This window comes from Pteropus medius, unplaced genomic scaffold, assembly GCF_902729225.1.
Source record: "Pteropus medius unplaced genomic scaffold, Ma_sr-lr_union100, whole genome shotgun sequence".
Lineage (NCBI taxonomy): Eukaryota > Metazoa > Chordata > Mammalia > Chiroptera > Pteropodidae > Pteropus > Pteropus medius.
Genome location: NW_024349798.1, coordinates 738,660 through 757,266, shown reverse-complemented (window position 1 = coordinate 757,266; position 18,607 = coordinate 738,660). Strand labels below are relative to the sequence as shown.

The 18,607-nt window shown below is 45.9% G+C and overlaps 1 protein-coding gene and 1 non-coding gene across 3 annotated transcripts; both read left to right on the top strand.

The window, feature by feature from the left end:
* The first annotated feature begins 670 nt into the window (after positions 1 to 670).
* Positions 671 to 18,218, top strand: SRCAP (Snf2 related CREBBP activator protein). 2 transcript variants are annotated; one of them, XM_039884481.1, is made up of 24 exons: positions 671 to 902; positions 2,038 to 2,111; positions 2,696 to 2,958; positions 4,365 to 4,616; positions 5,895 to 6,080; positions 6,292 to 6,432; positions 7,193 to 7,415; positions 7,530 to 7,807; positions 8,452 to 8,545; positions 8,685 to 8,774; positions 9,270 to 9,458; positions 9,550 to 9,872; positions 9,974 to 10,151; positions 10,683 to 10,819; positions 11,052 to 11,221; positions 11,337 to 11,529; positions 12,894 to 13,030; positions 13,114 to 13,300; positions 15,347 to 15,516; positions 15,904 to 16,169; positions 16,373 to 16,657; positions 17,170 to 17,338; positions 17,606 to 17,791; positions 18,018 to 18,156. In XM_039884481.1, the coding sequence occupies exons 3-23, from the start codon at positions 2,905 to 2,907 to the stop codon at positions 17,784 to 17,786; spliced, it is 3,903 nt and encodes a 1,300-aa protein (XP_039740415.1). In that variant the 5' UTR covers positions 671 to 902; positions 2,038 to 2,111; positions 2,696 to 2,904; the 3' UTR covers positions 17,787 to 17,791; positions 18,018 to 18,156. The 2 variants fall into 2 exon arrangements, with proteins under 2 accessions (XP_039740415.1, XP_039740417.1); XM_039884483.1 differs by lacking the exon at positions 17,606 to 17,791 and having other exon boundaries at positions 676 to 902; positions 18,018 to 18,218.
* LOC120620708 (small nucleolar RNA SNORA30/SNORA37 family) lies at positions 8,239 to 8,366 on the top strand. Its single transcript, XR_005657962.1, has one exon. It is a non-coding gene; the product is annotated as a small nucleolar RNA SNORA30/SNORA37 family (small nucleolar RNA).
* Positions 18,219 to 18,607: the final 389 nt, after the last annotated feature.

The window sequence follows — 18,607 nt, the reverse complement described above, 5'->3', positions numbered from 1 at the left end:
GACTGCAGTGGTAATCCAGAGGCCCAGGCTCCACTGCTAACTTGCTGAAAGTACGTAACAAACTACTTCAGTTCTCTGGGTAAACTATAAAATAACGAGGAACTGGTCCGAGTTGGCAGCCGCAATGCAGCTCCAGCGACAGCTTCTATGGCGATGGGTAAAGACGCTCTGCCGCGGAGCAAGAGCACTCTCTCCCGGCGGACTACAACTCCCAGCCTGCCTCGCGCTGCGGACAGCGCCCTACGCTAGCACGCGAACTCTCTGCTCTTCCAACCTTCAGTTACTGTCTCTCGCGAGAGGACGGGCCGCGGCGACGGTAGCGATAGTGAGCTGTAGTGGTGGTGGTGTTGGTGGTGGTGGCGGCCGAGAAGGCGGCGGCCATTTTGGTGAGGCCTCGGAAGCGGCGGCGGCAGTTCGCTGAGACTACAGTCTCATTTTTCCCACCCACCGCCTGCACCTCTGTGGCGTGAGAGGAGGTAGTGGAAGCAAGGCGGTGGCAGTAGCTGCGGGCCCCAGGGGAATTTAAAGGCCGCAAAGGCGGCGGACAAGAGAGGGCCCTCCCGCTCTTCAGCGGGAGGGGGGTGGTGCGCACGCCCCCTAGGACGCAGGTAAGGAGAAGGAGACAAGATGGCGGACGCTCCACAGTTACCCCTCCCCTGACGGGTGGTTGCGCGCGCAGCTTTCCGCCACCACCTCCCCTCCTACCTTCCCGGGGTGCTGCGCGCGCACCTTCGGCCGGGGCCCCGGGGCCGCTGCGCGAGGCTGTCGGCGCGCGCCCATAGAGACAGGTCGAGGGGGGCCAGGCCGGCCGGCACTGGGCCTAGGCGCGTCTCCTCTCCCCTCCCGCCCGTCTGCGCACGCGTGCCTGAGCAAGCGAGCGAGCCCTGAGAGGACGGACCCAGGTGTGCTCCTGCCCGCCCACCAACCCCAGTTCCCCCCCAGGGGCGCGCGGGGTGAGGAAGGGGGGCGTGGGATGAGTAGTCGGGGCGCGAGCCCACCATGTCCAGACAGGGATCAGGACCTTGTGGCTCCTCGAACCCTTCGGTATCTCGGCATTCGCGGTCTGGTGGTGGGGGGGTAGGCCTCCCTGACGGGCAAGGCTGAGACGCTGCCTAGCCCTGCGACTCTGGTGTGCGTGGGTTTGGGTTCTGGCGGGAGCCCCCGGGCGATGCGCGCAGCGGGCTCACTCCGCCTCCAGCCGCGCACGCGCGGGCCCCTCCCCCAGTCTGTCGCGCACGTTGGGTGGGAGTCTAGGAGGGGGCGGGACTATCTTAGGGCTAGTGGCAACTCGGGGCAGAGGTCAGGGGTCACGCTGGGTCAGTCTGTTGGGAAGTGTTGGGAGACGGTAATGACTCCTGGGGTTAATAGTTCAAGTTTCTTGGATTGTAGTTAGCTTGGGTCCTGTGAATCTGTTTTGGAGGAGGGAGTGGATCAAAGGCAGCACCATGGTTAAGGAATTTCCTTTAACACTGGGAGAACACTTCCGGGCCTTGTGTGAGTTTACACTGCCTGTTTCCGGGCCATGTTTCTTCGCTGTGTGTGGCATTCCTCACATCTTACTGCTCCTCATGTTTCCTACTGAAGTTCTTGTGTTTGGGGAATTGTCTCCTGGCGTAGGTATCTGCCCTGAGGAAGGGTGGATTCTGCCCTCACTGGCAGGAAGAGCAGGCAGCCTGGGAGCCAGCACCTTTTGAGCTTCTGGATGTGACAGCCTTTTTTTTCTTCATTATTTACACTCCATTTAGTTGGAGATTTTTATGCTTAGGCTTTTTAAACTTTTTTTTTTTTTTTTGCTTCACTTCGCTGCTCTTCCCACCAGCCAGAATTTTATGTCTTTAAGGAATTCTTTCACAAATTTGACTTGCTTTTATTTTTAGAAATATGAGCTTTTCCTACTACGGTAATTTTTTTTCAGTTTTTGAACTGATTTCAGTATATTTAAAAGTGTCAAGTTGGTTTAAAGAAGGCTTTCGTGCATGTTGGTAAACATCAATTGCTTCCTCTCTGCTGTTTTTCCTCCCCTTTTGTCTGTTTCAGTTGTGATTTCCCTCAGTACGGCAGCACCGTGGAAGTACAGACTTTCACAGGGGGTGTGGTCTCAGCTCACACAGGTGAGGGTTCAGATATCATTTTATGTACTGATGCTGATGGGAGAGATGTTTGAGGTAATTAGTGAGAAATTATAGGTTTATAGTTTTTGGGTTGATGATAGCATTGCAACAATAGAACTGGAACTGTGAATAAAAATTTGATCACTGTAGCTTTGCCAAGGAGAATAGCATATCCTCCATGGTTTTGGCATCAGGCTACCTAGGTTTAAGTCTTCCTCTTACCACTTCCTTACCGTGTGACCATATGCAAGTCATTTGGTCTCTCTGTGTCCTGATTTGCTAACTTGTAAAATAGAGGAAATATTAAAATGTAAGTTCCATTTGGGTAAGGAATTTTTCTGCATGGCTCTATTCCTCAGTATGTATAAGTAACTGAGCATTATAGTTTGAAAAGTACTTAGTTCACGTAGATGTATTCTAGAATACATCAAGTGATTACTGAGTATCTGACATAATAAATGCTCAAGACATGTAGGTTGTGACCTCTCTATTCGTTTGCCTTTATTTTTAACATTGTTTCTGGTTATTTAAAAGATTCTTTAATTTTTTTAAATTTCATTTCTCCTCTTTTTACTCTGCTTTAGGTGCTCCAGAGGCCGGTGGACCTGAGCGGAGGCTGGGACGCCCTAGTGGGCCCCGGGCCCTGGAAGGCGGGTCCCGGTGGCCGGTGGCCCAGAATGAGGCCAGCTCCCAGCATGCCCTGCAGCCGGACGCCAGCCCCTCGGCCAGCAGCAGTGGTGACAACAACCCAGTCATTCTTCAGGCATCCAAAGAGGAGCCTGGGAGTGGGACCATGCAGAGCAGCCCCTCCCCTGCTCACCCTCAGCTCCCAATCCTGCAGACACAGGTTTAAAAGTGATGGGGAGGTTCCTTCCCTACGTCTGCTTTGTAGGCTGCTGGCTCTGTGGCAGAAGAAATGTGGCAGGTCTTAGCCATATTTCCATGATCTTAGGTAGCTGGATAGCTGAGTTTAGAGAATCTTTGGTGTTTGGATGGACTCTTAAGCCTGTTGGATGCTCACATTGTACTTGATCTTAGTGTATTGTTGATCTCTGAGACTGGAAATACCTCATTACTTGAAAAAGGTTGAATTAGGCCAGTTTGGAAATGGAAGTAGGGACAACATGCTTCTAAGACTGCATGCTTTGAGAATAGCTCAGTTTCTTTTGGAAATGGAACATGTTAAGTATTATGGATGATGTGTATTCATTCTTTTTTCATATCAAGGAAGTGCCGGGGGTCGGGGAAATAAATCATGGGTTTTGACACCAGGCAGACCTAGGTGTGTATACAGTAGGCTTTTTTAAAATAAATTTTTATTTTTCAATTACAGTTGCCCAGTCTCAACAGTGCTGCTTTTTTTACATACTTGGTTACAGGACTGTTGTTCAGCTAGACTTTAGGCAATTCTCAATGATGGTGGTTCTGTAATTATAAATTTGATGTGGTCCTGGGAGGAGGTGAACACGGTGTTTACTTGCTCCACCATTTTGACTAGAAGCTACAGTAGGCTTTTGATGGTTATGAATTTGATGTATACAATTTTCCCAAGCAGCTGGGAAATTTTGTGACGTATAGTCTTTTGTCATTTAGCTAAGTAAGAATTTGAGTGGCACACTGAAGCTTGTGTGCTGGAGTAAATTTCATGAGTTCCTTTGCTGTCCACATTTAAGTGGGACTTTGTTGTCTACTTCTTATTGCTTATGCAGGCTCTTGTAAAGCAGTAGGTAGGTGGTTGGTTGAGGACAGTGACCAACCCTCCCTCCCCTTCCCCTCATACCTCTCCAGTAAAGGAAACTACTAAGACTGGTAATGAATATAAAGAGGTTTAGGTGATCTTAGATTGGGTTGGTTGGTTGTTGATGTCTTTTGAATTTGACGGTAGCTCAAATTTATTTGGATAGGTGAAGCTACCACATTTGCTGTGAAAAGAAGGGAAAAATAGGGATTTGTTTATGTGAGTGAAATCATTGAGGTTCTGAAAGGTTTATTAAAATTTTAAATCATACACTAGAGTGGTATTTTTGAATTTCAGGCTATAACTTCTCTCGCCTGCCAAGCATCTACTATAAACTTGGTTTTGCCTTCTTGGGTATCTTATTAAAACTCTGTAGCCAAAGGTTTGCATTTATGAAAACGAGGGTGATACCTTACTCTAGAATGTTTTTCTTGTGAAGATAGAATGAAATAATATACTTTAAACTCTTTGTACTGTGCTAAGCATTCATTTCATCGTTTGTTTCCCTTTTCTAGATGGTGTCGGACGGCATGACAGGCAGCAATCCTGTGTCCCCTGCCTCGTCCAGTTCCCCAGCCTCTAGTGGGGCAGGTGGCATCTCCCCCCAGCATATAGCTCAAGATTCCTCTCTGGATGGACCTCCAGGGCCCCCAGATGGTGTCACAGTGCCTCTGGAGGGGCTCAGCTTACCCCAGGCTACTGACCTGGCTAACAAGGGCCCAAAGTGGGAGAAGAGCCATGCTGAGATTGCAGAGCAAGCCAAGCATGTATGTATTGGGAGGGCTCATGAGGATTCTTGGGACTCTTCTTCCCTGAATTTTTATGTTCCATGGATATTTTACACTTCTTTCCTCATCACGAATTTAGAGTGTAGGTTCTGTCTTAACTTAGTGCTCTTGAGCAAGTTGCTTGAATTCTGAGCCTCATGTCCTTTTTCTATGAGATGGGGATGGTGAAATAGGCTATAGGTGTTAGAAGATATAAATTAAAGATAGAAAAGTGCTTCGTAAACTGTGAGGCTCTTAAGATTTACTGGTTTCTGCTTCTCATTTCTATCCCGTAGCCTTCGTTAACACTTACCTATTGATAAATGTGGTCCCTGGGCCTGTAGCATCAGCGTTACCTGAGAACTTGTTAGAAATGCAGATTTTTGGTACCCCTCTTCCACCTACTCTTAAAACTAAAGGGTGGAGCCCAGCAGGTTTGTCTTAAAAAGCACTTCAGATGATTCTGTTGCATGCTCAAATTGGAGAGCCCATTGGTCTAATGCTAATATCTTTCTTGATGTTTTCTTTACCATCAGGCCTGATTCATCTCTGGCTGTTATTTCTTCTGATTTAGTTTTTATCAGGAGAGGACAATAATAAAGGCAATTGTCCTAAGTTTTTAAGTCACTTCTATTAAAAAAATTTCAAATGCTTTTATTTTTTTTTTTATGCAATGTAATCAGTGTAGAAACAATGTTATCTTTTTGTCATACTAACCACTGTTAATCTTTTTGTGTATAACTTCAGTATTTCCGTAAAAACATTTTTATAAAAATAGTATTTTTTTAAAAGCAAACAAGATTGTGTAAATTGGGCTTTATAGCATATTCCTAAGCATGAACATGCTCCTGCGTAAGTAGAATTCTACGGTAGCAAAGAACCCTTGTATATAGAGTCAATAAAGAAACAGGCCCTCCCTGCTCCTTTGGGATGTTCCCTTGGGATATGTTTTCCCACGTCCTACCTGCATTCATAGTGAGTGGAGATTGTTTGAAATAATGGAAAAGAGCATGAAATTTGGAGTCATTATACCCATTTTTAATTCTGTTAATACTTTCTGTCTGCATGATCTCAAGTAAATTACTTAATCTCCCTCATCTTTTTTTTCTTTTTACTCACCTGAAGGAGTATAATACCTACTTGTAGAATTGGTATGTAGACTTAAGCATAATATATTCATTCCAGCTAGTGCCTATACATAGTGCTCAGGAGTTCAGCCTTGGTCATGAAGTAGAGTAAATGTCCAGTAACTTGATTGACCTCGCTCTACTTTAATAGGAGGCTGAGATTGAGACTCGGATTGCTGAGCTGCGGAAGGAGGGTTTCTGGTCACTGAAGAGGCTGCCTAAAGTGCCCGAGCCTCCCCGCCCCAAAGGCCACTGGGACTATTTGTGTGAGGAGATGCAGTGGCTCTCTGCAGACTTTGCTCAGGAGCGCCGTTGGAAACGGGGTGTGGCCCGTAAGGTATGTCTTCAATTGGGCCTACTTTCCATTTCTTTTTCAGGTTTGTTTTTCCTCGATGGGTGGATTGGAAGGAAACCAAATAGAATAGTGTAAGATGTTGATTGATGCCCATAGTCTCAAGAGGCAAACTCTTCTGACTTCTCAGGTTTCTGGGCCTTGATTATTTACTTTTAACTTGGGGTGTTTGCATGCTGGTTCCTCATTCCCATAGGTAGTACGCATGGTGATCCGGCACCATGAGGAGCAACGGCAGAAAGAGGAACGGGCTCGGAGGGAGGAGCAGGCCAAGTTGCGCAGAATCGCCTCCACCATGGCCAAGGATGTCAGGCAGTTCTGGAGCAATGTGGAGAAGGTAGGCAGCAGGGATTGGGAAAGAGAGATGCCTTGGGTTTGGTTGGTAGGTAGCATGGTTGCAGGAATGATCAAAACTTCATGACACAGTGAATAATATAATTTCAAACAACTTTAGCAACGTTTCTGTTCTTTGGATCTTTCTTGCATTACGTGTTATGAAGAAGAACGGAAAATATGGGCCCTGCCTTTGAGGATTGTTAATAGGACTTCTTGACTCTTTTAGGCCATCTGTCCTTTGTAGAGCATTCAGCATGCTTTTTCTAAAACCTGTCTGCCCGTTAACCTGCTTAAATACCATCAAAGTTCTCATTAAATTGTTTCCATCTATTAAGTTTTAATGGTTTCTCAAGCACTACCTGGCTTTTGTCTGTATTTTCAGCTTTTATTGTGTCCTGCCAGTTCTTTTCCTTCCCCTTCCACTTAAAAAGTTCCTTCTTTTGCTTATCCTTGGCCATTAACACATTTCGCTACTCGGAATGCCTTTCTCCTCACTTCCACTTAGGGGACACTTACTTAGGTTTTAAGATTCAACTTTAGATACACTCGTAAATCTTACTCTCTTCTTTGAAGCTAAGCTGTCTCCTCTCCCCTGTACTCCCTTTGTGTTTTCCTCAGAAGCATCCTTAAGGTCATTTAGCTCTTCTTCCTGAAAAGGCAGCCCCGGGCTTAGCCTAGAGGAGGCTTTGCTAAATGTTGGGTAAAAGAGTATGTAAACAAAAGGTTATCAGGGCGACCCATCCCTATCATGCTTGCGACAGGTGGTCCAATTCAAGCAACAGTCAAGGCTGGAGGAAAAGCGCAAGAAAGCTCTGGACCTGCACCTGGACTTCATTGTGGGGCAAACTGAAAAATACTCAGACCTTCTGTCTCAGAGCCTCAACCAGCCGCTAACCTCCAGCAAAGCTGGCTCCTCCCCTTGCCTTGGCTCTTCCTCAGCTGCTTCTAGTCCTCCACCCCCCGTTTCCCAGCTGGATGATGAAGGTGTGTGTCCTCTTTGGCTCTGTTACTCTTCCTCATGTACCCTTTCCAGAGCTGAAAACCCACCCTGTGGCTTGCAGGGCCCGTGGAGTTTGTGACCTTGTTCTCCTGCTATAGATGGGGACTTCCAACCCCAAGAGGAGGAGGAAGAGGACGATGAGGAAACTATTGAGGTTGAAGAACAACAAGAAGGCAATGATGCAGAGACCCAGAGGCGTGAGATTGAGCTGCTTAGACGTGAGGGAGAACTGCCATTGGAAGAGCTGCTCCGTTCCCTACCCCCTCAGCTGCTAGGAGGGCCTTCCAGTCCCTCGGGAACCCCATCATCTCGTGATAGTGACACCCGAGATGGACCTGAAGAAGGTGGTGAAGAAGAGACCTCTCAAGTATTGAAGGTATGAGCACAGGGTGGAGGGAGGGCCCAGATTGGGAGCAGAGGGGGAAAGAGGTTCATGGCCTGAGTTCTGGTCTTTAAGGTTGGCTGTGGTTTTGAGGAGTCCTCCCTGGTTAAGGGCAATTTTGGGGCTCTCATTTGAGGATAGATCTGAAGAATCTGGGTTTGGGGCAAGTTGCAGTCTGAGTTGGGCAGAGTTTCTGATAAGTAGTGGAGGAGCATACTCTACTGTACCCTTTAAATTGCTGTGTGACCTTGAAAAAAATGTTTATTCTGGCCTGTGCCACTCTTGTGAAATGGCCCTGATATTCCTTTACTGATCTTACAGATTTAGAGGTGGGATGGTAACCTTCAAGTTTTTTGGACCTAAGCTGTTTGTTTCTCTATATGTCCAGGTGCATGGGAATGGTGTTAGGAGCCGCTATCTCTTATCTAGCACTTTCACAGGTCCTCCCCAGGCAGTGGGGCCAGGATTTGGTAGCTGGTGCTTAAAGAAAACCATTGATTATATCTTTGCCCAGGAACTGTGCCAGTGGCATCTGTCACTCAATGGGACAGACCGTTCTCTGACATCTTATTCAACATTGTGCCTTTTTCCTGCAGGTCTAACCTTGGGCCCTCTCCCTTTTATCCTTTGCCGTACAGGTAAAGCCCCCACCCCACTCTGTTACACAGCGAAACAAGCAGCCTTGGCATCCAGATGAGGACGACGAAGAGTTTACTGCCAATGAGGATGAAGGTCAGGCCTATTCTCTATATCCTATTGTTTCTTATCTCTTGAATAGTTTGGATCTAATGTTTCAGGCTTTCTCACCTCTGCCACTTGGATTGTGCCTGTGCCTCTGTTGTCATTGATCTTACTTCATTCTCTTTCCTAGCGGAGGATGAAGAGGATACCATAGCAGCTGAGGAGCAATTAGAAGGGGAGGTGGATCATGCTGTGGAACTGAGCGAGTTGGCTCGAGAAGGTGACATTCCCTAGACATTTTACTGAGTATCCACTTTGGTGTCTTCTATATAGGGTGCCAGGGATAAAAAGATGAATAAGACACTTTTTATTCTCTCTGGAAGAACTCCAGGTCTCGTGACAAAGACAGACTTATAAACAAATAATTATTAATAGAATAAGAAGCCTGATTATGATAGAATTTTAAACAAAGTGATGTGAGAACTCATGGAGGAAGAGCTGTTGAAAGGATAGTGGTTATGTTTGATCTGAACTTTAAAAGGAAGGTTCATCAAATTGATAATTGTTTTTCCTGGCAGAAGACAGCACCATCCATAGTTCTAGTCCAGGTTGTGGGGCTCGGCTTTAGTAGTTGGTGCCGAAAGTAAACTCTTGCCTCCTCTCGATCTGAGCCTAACATCGTCTACAGAGACCTATTTAAAATGAACTGTCACCACTGAGACCTACTCCCTTTTCTTCGAACCACCCAAAAGCTTACCTTTCATTTTTTCTCCAGGTGAGCTATCTATGGAGGAATTATTGCAGCAGTATGCGGGAGCCTATGCCTCTGATGCCTCTGCCCCAGGTTCTGAGAGTAGTGAAGAGGACGATGAAGATGAAGTTGAGGCTGACAGCTCTAACTCTGAACCAGAGGAAGCCACAGAAGCTGAAGAGGCTCCTCAAGAGGATAGTAGTAGTCAATCAGGTGAATGTGTGGTCATGAGCCAGGAGCTGGGGAGAGCAGGCACTGGAGGAAGCGGGTATGGTAAGCACTAAGCCTTGATCTTATGCCTTAGACTCTGCTGAGGAGCAGAGCGAGGATGAGGAAGATGAGCATTCAGAGGAGGAGGAAACCAGCAGGAGTTCCGAATCAGAGGAATCTGAGTCTGCGGAGTCTGAGGAGTCCCAGTCACAGAGCCAAGCAGATGAAGAGGAGGAGGATGACGTTGGTGTGGAGTACTTGCTTGCCCGGGATGAAGAGCAGAGTGAGGCAGATGGAGGCAGTGGGCCTCCTACCCCAGGGCCCACCACCACTCTAGGCCCTAAGAAAGAAATTACCGACATTGCTGCAGCAGCTGAAAGTCTCCAGCCCAAGGGTTACACCTTGGCCACTACCCAGGTATCCCCAGTCCCTAGCTCGTGCTTTCTTATATCTTGACTTTCTTGTTTCTCAGTGATGGACACCTCAGTTCCACCATGATACCGCTCTCTTTCTATCAGGTGAAGACGCCCATCCCCCTGCTGTTGCGGGGCCAGCTCCGGGAGTACCAACACATTGGATTGGACTGGCTGGTTACTATGTATGAAAAGAAGCTTAATGGCATTCTTGCTGATGAGATGGGGCTAGGCAAGACAATCCAGACCATCTCCCTACTTGCCCACCTGGCTTGTGAGAAAGGTAACTAGACAGGGCCCTTCCTCTTGGGTCTCCTTGACCAGTTCCCTGGGAAGCTTGTTTAATGGTAACTCCAGCTGCAGGGTTGTGAAACATTCACTCTTTTGCTGGTTGTTTTAGTAACTTCATTGACTCTGGTTGTATGGAGTGGCCAGTGTAGGTGCTAGGATTCTTAGGAAGGGACTGTTAGGTCAGGGTTATGCCTGAGGAACAAGAACCCCAAAGTTTATATTTATATTTCCTTATTTCTCATTTTTTTAAAATGCTTCTGTTTAAAATCTTTCTGAATTATTTTTTTTAAATCAAGATATAATTGACATATATTAGTTTCAGGTATACAACATTATGATTTAGTATTTGCATGCATTGAGAAATGACCACAGTAAGCCTAGTTAATGTCTGTCACCATACATAGTTACAAAAATTTTTTTCTGATGAGAACTTTTAAGATCTATCTTAGCAACTTTCACATGTGCAATACAGTATTATTAATTATAGTTGCCATGCTATACATTTCATTCTTTTGCTAAACAGGTAACTGGGGTCCCCATTTGATAATTGTCCCCACCAGTGTGATGTTGAACTGGGAAATGGAGCTGAAGCGTTGGTGCCCCAGCTTTAAAATCCTCACTTACTATGGAGCCCAGAAAGAGAGGAAGCTCAAGCGGCAGGTTCGCTCCTCCATTTGATGCCTCCCACCCCCTCACCCCTAGTCGATACCGCCTCTTATTTTGGGCCCTTTTCTCAAATGAATTTCTTTCCCTCCTTCTGTCATTCTATGCTGCTCCTGGGATTTTCTTTTTTTCCAACCTGATTTCTGTCCCATAAGTATTATAATATGTTTTCCCTTTGTCCTGTCTTGTCTTTTCACCCCAACATCTTTTGCTTTCTCCTGATACTCAGGGCTGGACCAAGCCCAATGCCTTCCATGTGTGTATCACATCTTACAAGCTGGTGCTGCAGGACCACCAAGCCTTCCGCCGCAAGAACTGGCGCTATCTCATTCTGGATGAGGCTCAGAACATCAAGAACTTCAAGTCACAGCGCTGGCAGTCACTGCTAAACTTCAACAGGTAGAGATGGAGATGGGGATTTGTGTAAGGGTTGACTTTGTCTGAAGGGTGGGATGCCCTGAAGGTTGAGAACTTCGTGACCATCCTCCCTCTAATTCCCTCTGTCTCTTTGCAGCCAGAGACGCCTGCTCCTGACAGGAACTCCCTTGCAGAACAGCCTCATGGAGCTGTGGTCCTTGATGCACTTCTTGATGCCCCATGTCTTCCAGTCTCATCGCGAGTTCAAAGAATGGTTCTCTAATCCCCTAACTGGCATGATTGAGGGCAGCCAAGAGTATAATGAAGGTCTGGTCAAACGCCTCCACAAGGTAGGGACTGTAACAATTTGTCAGGAGTATTGGGAATGGTGAGGAACTAAGGGCAATACTCAGAAAACCCTTACAAGTCAGAGCTAGGCTGAATTCACCCAGATGTCAAGCTGTTACTATTCTAGTGACTAACCCATTGCTAAATGAGTGACCTCATCTTAGCTCATCATTCTACTTGTTGTCTTTAATGATGACATTTCTGTCTTTATTTTCTGAGTAGAATGGTAATGCTGATCATTCCCTGCTTAGATTTCTCTTTACTTGCTTTCCTTAACTTTGTATTTTTGTCATGTGCTTTCTCCCCCACTCTCTCCCCCTTCCTTTCCTCCTCCATCTCTCCCCCTCTGTCTGTCTGCTTTCTTTCTTTCTCTTTCTCTTTTTTGCTTTTTCAAGCTCTTCTCTTTTGTACAACTTTTAACATCTCAGCATTCTGATCTTTATTTTTTTGTTTTAATTTATATATTTCATAGGCATACTCATTCATAAGGTTTTAAAGATTCCAATTTGTGTTTTTAATCCCTTGACTCTCTAGACCAAGGGTCATCAACCCCTGGGCCGCAGATAGGTATCAGTCCATGACCTGTTAGGAATCAGGGCACACAGTAGGAGGTGAGGGGCGGGCCAGTGAGCAAAGCTTTATCTGTATTTGCAGCCACTCCCCAGCTCTAGGAGTACCTACTGGTCCTTGGTGCCAAAAAGGTTGGGGACTGCTGCTCTAGACTACTCTACTTGTATTTAAATTTGACTTGATGTCTTTAATTGAAAGTACCTCTGGAACTCTGTTCTAATCCACACATCTCAAGCCTTATAGGCTATTATTCTGTTTCGGTGAATTACACCATCATTTTGGTAAATCAAACTAGAAACCAAGAAGTCTTCTTTATACCTCTTCCTTGATTTCTTCCTTTTCTTCACTTCTTCCATGTTAACTTGATGACTATGTCCTATTAGATTTTAATCTCCCAAGATCTCAGATTTGCCTTTTGTTTTCTATGCTCTGTTACAGCTGCAAGTTTTGTTCTCAGCTTCTCTCTTAGATTTACTTCCATAATTCTGTAAATTTACATTTACTTACTGAAATGTAATTTGAGTCATCCCTCCTGTATAATTAGTTGTTCTGCCCTTGGTTCTTTCTTTATCACTTCTTATATTGTGGTATCATCTTTATGTCAGTAGATTCCTTGAGAGGAGTGCTTGCCTCTGACTCACCTTTTTGGTTCCTGGCATGCTGCATAGCTCCATGAATATTTACTGATGAGTTAGCCAGCACCCAGCTGATTATCAAGCCAAGACCCAGCTAGAGGGGCTAGGCTGGGGTCAGTGCCTGCTGTTCTCCTGTCAGCCTCTTGTTTATTTGCTTTTAGGTTTTGCGGCCTTTTTTGCTGCGCCGAGTTAAGGTGGATGTTGAGAAGCAGATGCCCAAAAAGTATGAGCATGTTATCCGCTGCCGGCTCTCCAAGCGCCAGCGCTGTCTCTATGATGACTTCATGGCACAGACCACGTAAGAGAGAGCTGAGGGTAGGCCCTAGATTGAAGCAGAGGTGCGGGAGTCAGGATACCCCATTAATTTTTTTTCTCTCTCAGAACTAAGGAGACACTAGCCACTGGCCATTTCATGAGCGTCATCAACATTTTGATGCAGCTGCGAAAAGTCTGCAATCATCCAAACTTATTTGACCCTCGACCTGTTACCTCCCCCTTCATCACCCCAGGCATCTGCTTCAGCACCGCCTCTCTGGTGCTAAGGGCCACTGATGTCCATCCCCTCCAGGTAAGTGGTTACCCCCAAGGTTGTTGGTTCTACCCAGCCCTGCACTTCTTTTCTTTAGGCTAGAGTATGACCTTTTGCATCCTAACTTTTCCCATTATCTCAGCATTATTCTCTTAGTTTCATTGTTTTCTAGCTGTGTGACTTTGGGCAAGCTAATTATTAACCTCTAACCCTAAGTTTGTTTGCCTTTCAAAATAGGGGTTATATGGCCTATCGTGCAGCACATTGGTGTAATTATGTTAATACTTTTGGAAGTGCTTGGCATGTTAAAAATACTTACCTATAATTTTGTTTGCTAATCTTTCTCTCTTTTGGCCACCCTCCCCGCCCTCAAATTTTTGTTCTTATTGTGGTAAAATACACATGACAAATTTTACTGTTTTAACCATTTTAAGTGTATGATTCAGTGGCATTAAGTACATTCACATTGTTGTACACCAATCATCACCATCCATTTTCAGAACTTTTCTCATCTTTCGAAGTTGAAACTCTGTACTCATTAAATAACTCCTCATTCTCCCCTGTCCCCCAGCCCTTGGCAGCCACCATTTTACTTTCTCTCTGTATAAATTTGAGTACTCTAGATACTTCATATAAATGGAATCATAGTGGCTTATATAGCAGAATGTCTTCAACATTCATCATGCTATAGCATGTGTCAGAATTTCCATTTTCAAGGTTTAATAATATTTGTAGATATATGTGTGTGTATACATATATACATACATGTATACGTAAACATTATATTTTGTTTATTCATCTATCAGTGGACACTTCGGTTGCTTCCACCCTTTGGCTATTGTGAATAATGCTGCTGTGAGCATAGATGTACAAATACCTGTTGAAATGCCTGCTTTCAATTCTCTTTTGGGTATACGGTCATGCTCCACTTAATGATGGGGATAAGTTTTGAGAACTGTGTCTTTAGGTGATTTCATTGTTGTATGAACATCATAGAGTGCACTTACACAAACCTAGATGGTATAGCCTACTACACACTTAGGCTATATGGTATAACATATTGCTCTTATGTTATAAGCCTGTATAAAACAACACAAAATAAAATGAAGTACAAAAGAAAATAATATAATCAAGAGACTCAGTAAACATGATGTATACGAGGCTGCTGGCTTAACACAGCATACTGTTTTGCAGCAAACTTTTTTAATAGGTAGAATACACTTTAAAATGACAAAAAATACTAAATATATTCACTCGTAATATAGTCGTTTGTTACTATTGAATATTATGCCTTGTACTTAATTATATGTGCTACACTTTTATGTGACTGATGTCGCAGTAGGTTTGTTTAAACCAGTATCACCACAAACACATGAGTAATATGTCACACTAATACGTTAGGACAACTGTGACGTCCCTGGGCAATAGGAATTTTTCAACTCCATTTTAATCTTATGGGACCACTGTTGTATATGTGGTCCATCATTGACCAAAATGTTACGTGCTGCATGACTGCATACCCAGAAGTGGAATTGCTAGATCACATGGTAATTCTATTTTTAATTTTTTGAGAATGGCCATACTGGTTTTCATAGTGACTGCTCTATTTTATGTTCTTACCAGCAGTTCACAAGTGTTCTAATTTTTCCACATCATTGCCAAGTCTTGTTATTTTTTAATTTTTGATGATGTCTGAATGGGTGTGAGGTGGTATCTCATTGTGATTTTGATTTGTATTTCCCTAATGATTAGTGATCTTGAGCATTTTTTGTGTGTTTATTGTATATTTTCTTTGGAGAAATATCTATTAGAGACCTTTGTTGATTTTTTAATTGGGTTGTTTGTTATTTTTGTTGTTGAGTTGTAGGAGTTCTTTATCTGTTTTGGATATAACCCCTATCAGATATGTGATTCACAAATATTTTGTGCCATTCTGTGGCTTACCTTTCACTCTGTTTATAGTGTCCTTTGATACAGTTCAATTTATCAATTTTTTTTTTGTTGTCTCTGCTTTTGGTGTCATATCCAAGAAATTGCCATATTGAACTTTTTGACACCATGCTTTTGTGTTCCTTCTTGTGCCAGCGAATAGACATGGGTCGTTTTGATCTTATTGGCCTGGAAGGTCGAGTCTCTAGATATGAGGCTGATACATTTCTACCCCGGCACCGCCTGTCCCGCCGGCTACTGCTGGAGGTGGCTACTGCTCCTGACCCCCCACCCCGGCCCAAGCCAGTCAAGATGAAGGTCAACAGGTACAAGGGCTGAGGAATGAGGGAATAAGGAGATGGAGTCCTAGTGGTTACAACTGGCTGGGAGGATTCGGGATGGACAAGAAGGAGTTGGGAGGCTAGGCTAGGATGTTTATGTGGGATGGATGCAAAATTCCATGGAGGGATTAGGGGAGAAAAATAACTAGAAGTGGGTCCTGGGGTGGGGAGCCCTTGTGTTTATCATTGATCCTTCCTCCCTTGGTGTTTTTGTTTATCTTGGATTTCTTTCCATCTTTCTCTTTTGGGTCTTTTTTTTCCCCCTTTGCTTTCGTAATCTCAATCTTTTCTGCCTCATTTTCCTCATTCCTTTCTTTTCTTACTCCTTATCATCTCTCCCTATCTACCTATCCCCTTGTATTTTCCTCATAGGATGCTGCAGCCAGTGCCCAAGCAAGAAGGACGGACAGTCGTGGTGGTGAACAGCCCACGGACCCTCTTAGGTCCTGTCCCAGTCCGACCCCCTCCAGGCCCTGAGCTCTCAGCCCAGCCTATCCCTGGCCCAATCCCTCCAGTGTTGCCAGCACCACTGATGGTATCAGCAACGCCTGCTGGACCCCCACTTATTCCAGCATCCCGGCCTCCTGGCCCTGTTCTGTTGCCCCCACTGCAACCAAACAGTGGACCGCTCCCTCAGGGTGAGTTGCAAGGAAGCCAGGGCCCTGGAGGGTACTTCCGTTTAATTAGTCAGACTGGGGAAGAAGTAATCGAATTAGAGTGAGGAGTTGGGTTAGAGACGGGTGTGGTGTCTGATGGGCTGGAAGGGAGTATGTATGAAGGCTTCTGGGAGCCGGCTAAGGCTCTGGGTACGGTATATCTGACATGTTTGCTTTGTGTCTAGTGTTGCCTTCCCCCCTGGGGGTCCTGAGTGGAAACTCACGGCCGCCCACGCCAACCCTGTCTCTGAAGCCGGCCCCACCTGCCCCTGTTCGCCTGAGTCCTGCCCCACCCCCAGGCTCCTCTAGCCTATTGAAGCCCCTGACAGTGCCACCAGGCTACACCTTCCCTTCTGCTGCTACTACCACTTCTACCACCACAGCCACTGCTCCTACCACAGCATTACCAGCTCCTACTCCTGCACCACAGCGCCTCATCCTATCTCCTGATATGCAAGCTCGCCTGCCCTGTAAGTTCCTGGGGCTCTTTGAGGGTGGGGGACTTGGGAGAAAGGCTTATATGCCTTGCAGCTAGAGAAGAAAAGCTCAGGAACATGAATGTATCAAATTCTAGGTAGCTAACACACATTAGGTATTTTGCCAAATGTTGGTAATTCATAATGAAGTAAGAGCCCTCAAGGAGTTCACAATCTAGTGGGGGAGGTGACATATAGATGAGTAAATAGTGGCAAGCCCAGTGATAGAAAATCATTTGAGATAAAAGGAGTGTAGAGGAGTGGGAGGAAATTGGCTTAGTATGGTGGCAGGCCATTAGGATGTAAAGGAAATTGCTAAGCAACTAGGTGGGATTGGAAGGCGTAGCATGTCAAAAGCTCAAGACTGTAGAGGAAGGCTAAGCTTGTTGGAACGTGGTAAATTGAGTGGGGAAAGGTTGGAGGAACTGCAGGCCCTCATGAGGGTCTGCAAAGTGGCATTGAGCAGAGCGAGCCCTGTATACATTAAGTCCCTCCTTTGTTCATAGCAGGTGAAGTGGTCAGCATCGGGCAGTTGGCCTCACTGGCACAACGTCCAGTGGCTAGTGCAGGGGGAAGCAAACCTCTCACCTTCCAAATCCAGGGCAACAAGCTGACTTTGACTGGTGCCCAGGTGCGCCAGCTTGCCATGGGGCAGCCCCGCCCGCTGCAAAGTAGGTAAAACCCACCCCCTGTCCTGCCTTTTTCCTCTTCTTTGTCCTGTTTTTGTGACTCTCTTCAGATGTCAGCCTTTATGTTTCTTTTCCTAGCTTTTGGTGGGTGGAGCCAAGGGGAATGTTTGGAGGGAGTTTTTGATAAAGATAAGGATGAGGTAATTCTAAAGAAGTTATCTCCTCTGTTCTTTCCCTTTCCTCTTTCCCTTGCCTCTGCCTTCCTCCTGCTGATAGTCGCTTCTCTCTTTCTTTCTCTCTTCCCTTAACCCAGGGAATGTGGTGCACCTGGTGTCAGCTGGGGGGCAGCACCACCTCATCAGCCAGCCTGCCCATGTGGCTCTCATCCAGGCCGTGGCCCCGACCCCTGGCCCCACCCCTGTCTCTGTGCTGCCTTCTTCGACCCCCAGCACCACCCCTGCCCCCACTGGCCTCAGCCTTCCGCTTGCTGCTAATCAGGGTGAGGCTCCTGGCCTTTCTACTTACTTAGCTCTTGCTGGCATTGGTCCTTCCAGGCATGCCCTGGGCTGTGTACTTACTATCTGTCCAGCCTTCCCTCAATATTGTTTTCCCTTGCCAGCATCTCCAATATCTGTCTGCTACCCTCTCCTCCCCTTGGACTTCTTCCATCCTTTGGGTCTCTTGTTTCTTTTCTACCTTCCCCTCAATGTAGCTTCCTCTTGCAGTGCCACCAACCATGGTGAATAATACAGGCGTGGTGAAGATTGTAGTGAGACAGGCCCCTCGGGACGGACTGACTCCTGTTCCTCCGTTGGCCCCAGCACCCCGGCCTCCAAGCTCTGGGCTTCCAGCTGTGTTGACTCCACGCCCCACATTAACCCCTGGCCGGCTACCCACACCTACTCTGGGTACCGCCAGGGCCCCTATACCCACGTCCACTGTGGTGAGGCCCCTGCTCAAGCTGGTTCACAGTCCTTCGCCCGAAGTCAGTGGTGAGTCCAGGTGGCTGAGGCCAGAAATTTTTGCTAGGATTGGAAATAGAATGGCCCCAAGAGTTTCTTAGTCACAACAGATCCTTTGATTATCTAGTATACTGACTCACTATGCAGTGGGACCCCAGAACTGGGCTGCCAAATCTTTACCTAATTCCAAGATACATTTATTGGAACTTTGGAGGGAAAGGAAATATTAAATTGTCAGATTCTTTGAATCTTTGACCATGGTGTGGGAGTGAAGGTTTTTGGGGGATCAGGTAAAGCTTGGAGGTAAGGGAAGGGGTGGGACAGGGAAACAGAAAGAGCAAGAAAGAATTCTG